At 49.7% G+C, this 10,625-nt stretch overlaps 1 protein-coding gene across 1 annotated transcript; it reads left to right on the top strand.

Moving 5' to 3' along the window:
* The first annotated feature begins 377 nt into the window (after nt 1–377).
* LOC119970977 (ATP synthase subunit C lysine N-methyltransferase-like) lies at nt 378–1,285 on the top strand. Its single transcript, XM_038806086.1, is given in 2 exon segments — nt 378–799; nt 801–1,285. Coding segments are annotated over 2 exon segments (597 nt in total). The 5' UTR covers nt 378–469; the 3' UTR covers nt 1,068–1,285.
* The last annotated feature ends 9,340 nt before the right edge of the window (nt 1,286–10,625 follow it).

Here is a 10,625-nt window from a genome sequence, read left to right as displayed (position 1 = left end):
TAGAAAAATGGTATCCAATATTGGTAAACTTGCTCAATCAGCAGCCCAGAGGCATTTACAATGTGTGCATGAGAAAACTCATCGACCTTACTAACTGTGTCTGGTTAGGTTCTGCCAAGTAACGCCAATAGTATCACCACAAAAGAAGCTTCCTCCTTCCATGACTTGGATGGTATAAGACCATAAGACATAGAAGCAGAATTAGGCCACTTGGCCCATCGAGTCTGCTCCGCCATTCAATCATGGCTGATATTTTCTCATCCCCTTTCTCCTGCCTTCTCCCCATAACCCCTGATCTATGTCCGTCTTAAAAACACTCAGTGAATTGGCCTCCACAGCCTTCTGCAACAAAGAGTTCCACAGATTCGGAGAGCGGCGGTTCCCATAGTTACCGCCGGCTGTGACCGCCCGGACCTAATTGTCGGTGACACCTTCTCGGTCCAATGCTGCCGCCCGGCCGCTGCTCTCAATGTCGGATCTGGGCCCCTGCACCAGGCCAGGCTCCAGGCCGCGCTGGGGCCTGCTCCTCCTGGGCGCTGCCGGCGGAGCCGGGCTCGCTCTGTGCATGGCAGCCGCACCATTTGTGGCCCCGGCGCTGAGGCGGGTTTGTCTCCCCTTCGTCCCGGCCAGCGAGGCCCAGGTGGAGACGGCGCTGCAGCTGCTGAGGGGACGGCGGGGAGCGCTGGTGGATATCGGCAGCGGGGATGGCAGCATCGTAATTGCAGCAGCAAAGCAAGGGTTTCGAGCTGTGGGTTATGAGCTGAATCCTTGGTTGGTTTGGTACTCTAGGTACAGAGCATGGGCGAGAAGGAGTGCACCACAATACTAGATTTTACATTTCTGACTTGTGGAAGGTCAATTTCTCAGAATATAATAATGTCATATTTGGAGTTCCTCAGATGATGCAGTCCTTGGAGAGTAAACTTGAGAGTGAGCTGAAGGGCAATGCCAGAGTTGTAGCCTACCGCTTTCCATTTCCCAGCTGGATTGCTGTTCATGAATCTGGAAAGGGAATCGATACCGTCTGGTTGTATGATGCAAAGTCATTTAAAACCGCAGCGAAATAAGTCGCTGATTGAAACTATGGAAAGGACAAAGCATTTCAAATAGCTGCAGAGTGGCTACAAGTTTGTCTTTGAGAAATAAATAGTGGAACAACTGTGATAGGGGTGACCTAATCAGTTTGGAGTTGCAGCATTGTTTTTAAGCCAATCACTTTTTACAGGACAAGTAATGCAAACTCTGAACTTCTGTGCAGCTGAACAAATATTTCTAGTTTATCAGATACAGTTAACAGAAATGCAATTTTAAATTAACTGTCCAGATGTGATATTCAATACAATATAATAAATGTTACTAATTAAACCTTTTAAAAAAAAGAGTTCCATAGATTCACCACCCTCTAGCTGAAGAAATTCCTCCTCATCTCTGTTTTAAAGGATCGTCCCTTTTGTCTGAGATGGTGTCCTCTGGTTCTAGTTTTTACTACTTATGGAAACATCCTCTTCACGCCCACTCTATCCTGGGCTCGCAGTATCTTGTACGTTTCAATAAGATCCCCTCTCATCCTTCTAAATTCCAATGAGTACCGACCCAGAGTTCTCAACCGTTCCTCATACGACAAGTTCTTCATTCCAGGGACCATTCTTGTGAACCTCCTCTGGACCCTTTCCAAGACCAGCACATCCTTCCTTAGATACGGGGCTCAAAACTGCTCACAATACTCCAAATGGGGTCTGATCAGAGCCTTATACAGCCTGAGAAGTACACCCCTGATATGTACAGTAACTAACAGTAATGTGCTGGATCTAAATGCATTTCTGGGCTGAAAACTAGTGGAAAAATGCTAACGCTAGAATAGTGTTTTACAACTATATTCGGTGTCTTGAACATAGTCCAGTCTTCAGTTGATAATTTGACAATTCAATTATGGAAGTTATAGAAAAAAGTGATTGTACAACTCCTGTTGTTGCAAAAGACTTGCTTAAAAGAATAAAGATAACAGCATTGTAGTTTTAAAGGAAGAAGCACATTTAGTTCCTCGTTGTGAGAGGACGCTTTCTGAATAGCCTCATTCAAAGGGTAGCACTGGTTTTCAGCTGTCTCCAAAGCCTGATACACCATCCTCAGAACCAATTCTCCCTTTCGCTCACCAAGTCTCAGATACTCTGGGCGGGATTCTCCGTTGACCGACGCCGGACTCGGGGCGCGTGATTGGGCGGAGAATAGCTCCCGATGGCGAAATCGCGGCAGGTGCCGGCTTGACGCCACATTGCAATGCTCCGCCCCCTAGAAAACAGCACTATTGCGACGCACGCTGCGCGTAGTTGTTACCCCGCTCGCATCTCATTCGTGGGCCCATTGTTGCCGATTTTGATGAGTGGAATACTATCCCACTAGCGTCACTAATAACTGTTGCTAATTCTGCACCGGAGGCGGCAATAATGTTGCCCTTCTTAATATCGAGTAATATTGCTTTTCAGAGTGGCCAGGTATCAGATGATATCACCACAAGATTCAACGAAATATTGATCAAAGACCCAACAACCAATCAGTTAGTTCAAGTTCAATAATGGTTTATTTACACACAAGATTAACTCACATATGCAACATAAAAACACTACAAGCTAAGTTACACCTAACACTACAACAACTTGTACTTAACTTTCAGGCATCAGACTTTGGCAGAGGAACAAGGCCTTTGTTCGGATCTGGAGTGGCTGGGTCTGGAGAAGTAACTTCGGTTCTGCTGGGCTCATCCGTCTGGTAGTGGTTGTTGATCTTGAACTTGCTTCTGGTCGTGGTGCTACAGTTGGCTTCAGGTATAGGCAGGGCCGAGGAGTGCCGGTGTGCCAGGGCTAAAAGAGATTGTTCACATGGCAGAGTCTCTCTTTATCCTTAGGGGTTTTGCGTTCTTTTGGGCGGTCCTTTGCTTTGGATCCAATAATTCGGCAGGCTTCGATCACTGCCTTCGATTTGAACCAATAAAGGGGCGGGTGCCTTGATGGCTAGGCGTGTCCTGAGCAGTCAGTGACCTTGGCTGTTTGGGCTTCCTGGGTGAAGGGAGTGGTGCCAATGTGTCTGGAATTGTATCTGATACCTGAGTACCAGCCCTTTATCCTGGGGAAATGGGTCATTAGAATGCAAATCGGCTTGGGGTTTCGATACTGTCTGGTTTTCTGTTAGCAATATACATTCAGGCTTTGTGTTTGCCTTAATCCTGTATTGGTCATATTTCCCTTGAGTCTTTGCAAGTGTCCATGTTTACTTTGTAAGTGGCCATCCCAGATTGCTACACCACCCACGATACTCCACCTCCAATGAACCGAGTTCCCGATGGCACGGTCCACGTCTGCTCTCAACAGTCGTGTACCTGGCATGGTGGCTACTGAGAGAGGGCGTACGGACAGTGTCCAGCACCGCCAGCATCCCCCGGGTGCTCTCTGTCCCCAGCTGACCCATCACCTGTATGGGTGCCCCAGCACAACCTGTCACATCTTTTCAGCCGTGATCGGTGTGTGTGTGTGTGGGCGGTGTATAGTTTCAGCGCGGCTGCAGCTTGTCAGCCCTGAAAGTGTCCATCACAGACCCAGCGATTCCCACACTGTTTTTCGTGTGTTCTGCTGGTGTTCCATGCGGCGCCGGTGCTAGCCCCTCACCGGTAGAGGAATCGGTGCAGGTGTTGTGCCGATTTTTCTGCCGTGGACTTATTTCCTACACTTCTGTTCCCACCTCTCCTGCCACTGTGGTGAACAAGACTTATTTCCTACTCTGTTTGACTCTGCAATCTCCCCAAGAAATCCTCCTCATCCCAAAGCACTTCCTGTGGAAGAGCAGGAGGTGCAATTCCTAGTCTTTCACATCCTCCCTTTCTATAATCCAGGGTCCCTGTATGGGAACTAAATGCAAAAGAGGCAATTGATTTGCAGTAAATCTCTGCTCAGACTGCAAGTGTGGCCCTGAACTTCCAGTCGTTTGCCAGTTTAATTCTCTGAACTCTCTTTCGGTGACCAATTACTCTGTTCCAATAGAACTCAATGGAAGCACAAGGAACATTACACAAGCACTTTACACCCTTTCAGACACAACATTGAGTTCAACAATGTCAGATCATAATTAATGCTCCCATTAATCTGACTGCATGTGCTGATATTCATTCCGTTGCCATTCTCTGCTCCTCTAGACCTTTTGTTTGTTTCTTTATCCCACTACTGCCCCCTTTTCCCTTTGCACACTTGCACACGTAGGGCAGCACGGTAGCATGTTGGTTAGCATAAATGCTTCACAGCTCCAGGGTCCCAGGTTCGATTCCCGGCAGGGTCACTGTCTGTGCGGAGTCTGCACGTCCTCCCCCTGTGTGCGTGGGTTTCCTCCGGGTGCTCCGGTTTCCTCCCACAGTCCAAAGATGTGCGGGTTAGGTGGATTGGCCATGCTAAATTGCCTGTAGTGTCCTAAAAAGTAAGGTTGGGGGGGGGGGGGTTGTTGGGTTACGGGTATAGGGTGGCTACGTGGGTTTGAGTAGAGTGATTATGGCTCGGCACAACATCGAGGGCCGAAGGGCCTGTTCTGTGCTGTACTGTTCTATGTTCTATGTTCTATGTTCTATGTTCTATCCGTTTTCTTATTTAGCAACTCCTGCCTTTCAACCTATCGCAAACCTTTTCTTTATTCCTTCATCCCTCCATTAGCTGCCCCCCACCCATCCCTTTTTCTTCAGCTTTGGACTACTTTATGAATTATCAAATCTCTAAATCCTTCCAGTTCTAATGAAGAGCTATCGACCAAAGAACAATAGGAGTAGGACTCGACCACTTGAACCTGTTCTACCACTCAGTAAGAATGTGGCTGAATTTCTAAGTAAATGCCACTTTCACACCCTATCCATTAATGCCCATAAATGTCTTGATCATAAGCTTGAATATACTTATCAACTGCACACCTACAACCCCCTGAGTTCTCCAGCCGCTTGGCCAGGATTTCTGCGAGTATTTTCACGTCCACATTGAGCAGCAAAATGGATCTGTATGATCCGCACTCTGTTGGGTCTTTGTCCATTTTGGGTAATAGCGATATGGTGGCCTGTGTTAGCATTGGAGGCAGGGTGCTCCTCGCTAGTCAGTCTGAGAACATTTCCCAGAGGTGTGAGGCCAGTACCGCGCAAATGTTTTGTAGAAGTCTGCCGGGAAACCGTCGGGTCCCAGCGACTTCCCTGCCTGCATGGAGTTGCTGCCATCCATGACCTCTCCCAGTCCAAGTGGTGCATTCCCCCATAACTGGCATGTCCAGTCCATTAAGGAATGCGCTACCGAGGCCGCACATAGCCCCATTTTCTGCACTGAGCAGCTCCTCTTGCTCCCCCTTGTGCAAGAGAGCGGGATGCCATCTCCGAGGCCCCCAAAACAATCCACAACCCCCCCCCCCCCCCCAGCCCCAATACTCGCACAGGCACCCCAAGCCCAATCGCACCCGTGCAAAAAATGCCAACTTGGCACTGCCCATGGCATCTGGCAGTGCCACCTGAGCACCTTGGTAGTTCCAGGCTGCCACCAACCTGGCACTGCCAGGGTGCCAATCTCTCAGTGCCAAGATGTTCAGATGGCACCTGCAGTACCAGGGTGCCACCCTGCGCAAAGGGCATGTACCTGGGGGCCTCTGATCCCCTGGGAGAACTCCGCAAGTGCCATTCCATCTGGTCCCCGGGTGTGAAAACCAGTACTGAACAGCGCTCATCCAAGGTCTCCAAGGCAAGGGAGATTGATCCCCCGCCTCAGGTAACACAGGAATCTGCACATTAAAGTGAGACTTGCTGTCTCACTCTAATTTGCGGATTTGTTAAAAGGTGATCCCACCTACAATGGGCGGGATTCACATTGCAACATTTCGCGAGATCGCATTGCTTTTCAGGCGCACCATGGTCATTAAATTCCACTCTTTAATTCATGCGGAGTCTGTTACCTCATCTCAAAATTTGATTATTTTCTTTGGGAATTCGCACTCATCCCTCAGTATAACTTCCATCGTGCAGTTTCTTACAAAACAATCTGGACGTGTATGACATCCTGGATTCCTCTGTGAGGAGCAATTTCCTGTAGCCACAAAAGTAGAGGTGGGAGAGGATCACTCCGGACATGGCTCCAGTGAATCAAAATATCTAATAGTCTGACATGAATTAAGGCAAGATTCCATCTCACTGCTCTCCGGGCCCCGGACCGATGTACCGGCTGAACCAAGACTACTGCTTGATATCCTTTGAAGTTGCCGACCATCTCAAATCACGAATTGTAACTTTATCTTTAAATTCACACACTCTTGCTGAAAACATAGAATTTCCTTAATTATGCCCGACCCGGGCGCCCCTATTCCACATCCTTCCACTACCTCCCCTGCTTCGTTCCTTTTCATGCACTGCTTATTTGTGTCCTGTTCTTTTTTTTTCTTATTCCTTTTTATTACTAAAACAGTTGTCTGTGTTTGTTTCTTTATTGCATTTTTATTTGATATAGGGGGCCCACTTCATCAGGGGCCCACTTGCCATCGGGCAAGCTGACACCCTGGCCAGTCCGCCACTGCTGCTGCCTCATGGCGCTGAAGATCTGGGATCAATCCCAGCCCCGGGTTACTGTCCGTGTGGAGTTTGCACATTCTCCCCGTGTCTGTGTGGACCTCACCCCCACAACCCAAAGATGTGCAGGGTAGGTGGATTGGCCACGCTAAATTGCCCCTTAATTGAAAAAAAAATTGGGTACTCTAAAGTATGTTTTAAAAATCCATCTCACTGCAGCACCACCAGTGTGACAATCTCAGCACACTGCATCTACCATCTAACTTCAATACAAACTGACATTCAGACATCTCACACTATTGCATACTTCACAAGAACTTCTCACACCCTAGATACATCGCACTGATCTTCAATTATGTGAGGCTTTACAAAAACTCAAACACACCTGCCAATATACTCATACACAATGGACATGCATATTCTTCCAAAGTGAGATAGCGCATGATAGCAGGTCCTGACTGGGGGAAGAGAATAATAACTACATGAGATCCCTCAAAGGAGCAGTGCTGATAGTGGTTGGCCGAGAAGTGGCAGACTCCACGGCCACAGGGAGAGCAGGGACAGCACGCCAAAACCAGGGTCTGTGGACTCCGGGAGATCTGTGGACACTTTCAGAGGGAATGAAAAATAAAATGCAAGTTAGGAGGCAGGAATGGAGTGCAGCTCCATCCTGTGCAGAGTGGTCTGTTTATTAGGAATGCACAAGGAGTGAAAAGACACATCAATTTCACTCATATCCTGACGTACATATCTGTTTTCTTCAAAGCATTATTAAAAAACTCTTTAGATGCCACATTTTAATATTACAAGTATTCTTCATATTATAATTTAGATGGGGAGAGTTGGTGATTAATAATCCATTTGAAAAGTGGTCCTTCACAAAATATTTGAGACCTGGAGGTATGTGGTCACTTCAACTTCCCTACATATTATCCCTAAGACATGAAAGAGATCATAAACTGTTTCAGTCAACCCTTGCCTTTTTGCTTATTTAAAACATAGATCTTGTTGACCAAAGGATGGCTGCTACAGGTCACATGATTCACAAGTTGGCGACAATTTTTGGAAATTTCAACAACAGTTACAGGATAAAATCTTTTTTTTTTTTAAATAATTTTTATTGAAAGAATTTTTTACATGAAGATATTTACCCCAACTAACTATAAAATATTACAAAATATTCCCTCTTAACAAATATCCCCCCCCGCCCGAACTCACGCGCGCGTTGTCCCTCCCCCCTCCCCCCTCCCCCAAAAACAAACAAAGCAACAATCAACATCAAACATGAACTGCGAGCAAATTTGCCCGCATTTCAACCATAAATAACCCACCACAACCGTTGTTGCCACCCCCCCCCTCTCCCCCCCTCCCCTCCCCCCGGGTTGCTGCTGCTGCGACCTCTGTACCCTATCTCTGAGCCAAAAAGTCGAGGAAAGGCTGCCACCGCCTGAAGAACCCTTGTACCGACCCTCTCAGGGCGAATTTGACCCTTTCCAACTGAATAAAGCTTGCCATGTCATTAATCCAAGTTTCCACGCTTGGAGGCCTCGCGTCCTTCCACTGTATTAGTATCCTTCTTCGAGCAACTAGGGACGCAAAGGCCAGTACTCCGGCCTTTCTCGCCTCCTGTACCCCCGGCTCCACCCCAACCCCAAAGATCGCTAGTCCCCATCCTGGTTTGACCCTGGATCCCACCACCCTCGACACCGTCCTTGCCACCGCCTTCCAGAACTCCTCCAGTGCCGGACATGCCCAAAACATATGGACATGGTTCGCTGGACTTCCCGAACACCTGACACATCTGTCCTCACCCCCAAAGAACCGACTCATCCTTGTCCCCGTCATATGGGCTCTATGTAGCACCTTAAATTGAATGAGGCTAAGCCTCGCACACGAGGAGGAAGAATTAACCCTCTCCAGGGCATCAGCCCATGTCCCATCCTCTATCTGTTCTCCCAGCTCCCCCTCCCACTTGGCTTTCAGCTCCTCTACTGATGCCTCCTCCGCCTCCTGCATTACTTTGTAGATGTCCGATATCCTCCCCCCTCCGACCCAGACCCCCGAGAGCACCCTATCACTCGCCCCCCCTACTGGGGAGCAAGGGAAACCCTTCCACCTGGCGTCTAGCAAATGTCTTCACCTGCAAATGTCTAAACATGTTTCCCGGGGGGAGCCCGAATTTCTCCTCCAGCTCTCTCAGGCTCGCAAACCTCCCATCTACAAACAGATCCTTCAGCTGCCTGATGCCCACCCTGTGCCAGCTCTGAAATCCCCCGTCCATGTTCCCCGGGATGAATCTATGGTTCCCTCTTAACGGTGCCTCCATCAGACCTCCCACTTCCCCCCTGTGTCGCCTCCACTGCCCCCAGATCTTGAGGGTGGCCGCCACCACCGGGCTCGTGGTGTACCTCGTGGGAGGGAGCGGCCATGGCGCCGTTACTAGGGCCCCCAGGCTTATGTTGCCACAGGACGCCCTCTCCATTCGTTTCCAAGCTGCCCCCTCCCCTTCCATCATCCACTTGCGCACCATCGATACATTTGCCGCCCAGTAATACCCCGAAAGATTGGGTAATGCCAGCCCTCCACTATCCCTACTCCGCTCCAAGAAGACCCTCCTCACCCTTGGGGTGCCGTGCGTCCACACGTAGCTCATGATGCTACTCGTCACCTTTTTGAAGAAGGCCCTAGGGAGGAAGATGGGCAAGCACTGAAATAAAAACAAAAACCTCGGGAGGACCGTCATTTTAACGGACTGCACTCTGCCCGCCAGCGACAGCGGCACCATGTCCCACCTTTTAAATTCCTCCTCCATCTGTTCCACCAGCCTGGAGAAGTTCAGCTTGTGGAGAGTCCCCCAGTTCCTTGCCACCTGCACCCCTAAATATCTAAAACTCTTTCCTGCTCTCTTAAACGGGAGTCTCCCGATTCCCTCTTCCTGGTCCCCTGGGTGTATCACAAATACCTCACTCTGGCCCAAGTTTAGCTTGTACCCCGAAAAGTCCCCAAATTCTGCTAGCAGTTCCATCACCTCCGGCATTCCCCCTTCTGGGTCTGCCACGTATAGCAGCAGGTCGTCCGCGTATAGCGATACCCGGTGCTCCTCCCCGCCCCTTGTCAGCCCTCTCCACCCCCCTGAGCCCCTCAGTGCCATCGCCAACGGTTCAATTGCCAGTGCGAAGAGCAGGGGGGACAAGGGGCACCCCTGTCTGGTCCCCCGGTGGAGCCCAAAATACTCCGATCTCCTACCATTCGTCACTACACTTGCCGTCGGGGCCGAATAGAGCAGCTTCACCCATTTAATAAATCCCTCCCCAAATCCAAACCGTTCCAGCGTCTCCCACAGGTACTTCCACTCCACCCTATCAAATGCTTTCTCCGCGTCCAATGCCACCACTATCTCCGCCTCACCCTCCACTGCCAGCATCATGATGACGTTTAGCAGTCTCCGCACGTTCGTATTAAGCTGCCGCCCTTTCACAAAACCCGTCTGGTCCTCGTGTATCACCCCTGGCACACAATCCTCTATCCTGGTAGCCAGGATCTTTGCCAGCAACTTGGCGTCCACATTCAGGAGCGAGATAGGCCTATATGACCCACACTGCACGGGGTCCTTGTCCCGCTTCAAGATCAGAGAGATCAGTGCCTGCGACATTGTCGGGGGCAGAGCCCCCCCCTCCCATGCCTCGTTGAAGGCTCGTACCAGCACAGGGCCCACCAAATCCGCATATTTTTTGTAAAATTCCACCGGGAACCCGTCTGGCCCCGGCGCCTTCACCGTCTGCATATGCCCAATCCCCTTGACTAGTTCCTCTAACCCTATCGGCGCCCCCAGCCCTTCTACCAGCTCCTCTTGGACCTTGGGGAACCTCAATTTGTTCAAGAAGCCCTCCATCCCCCCTCCCCTCGTCGGCGGCTCTGACCGATACAGCTCCTTATAGAAGTCTCTGAAGACCCCATTTACTTCTGGCCCCTTCTGCACTACGTTCCCTCACTCACTCCCTCTCCCTCACTCCCCCAATTTCTCTAGCCGCATCCCGCTTGCGGAGCTGATGCGCCAACATCC

The sequence above is a fragment of the Scyliorhinus canicula genome, chromosome 9, assembly GCF_902713615.1.
Source record: "Scyliorhinus canicula chromosome 9, sScyCan1.1, whole genome shotgun sequence".
NCBI classification, from domain to species: domain Eukaryota; kingdom Metazoa; phylum Chordata; class Chondrichthyes; order Carcharhiniformes; family Scyliorhinidae; genus Scyliorhinus; species Scyliorhinus canicula.
Note: the sequence above shows the minus strand (reverse complement) of the source record. Positions and strands in the feature narration are given on the sequence as shown.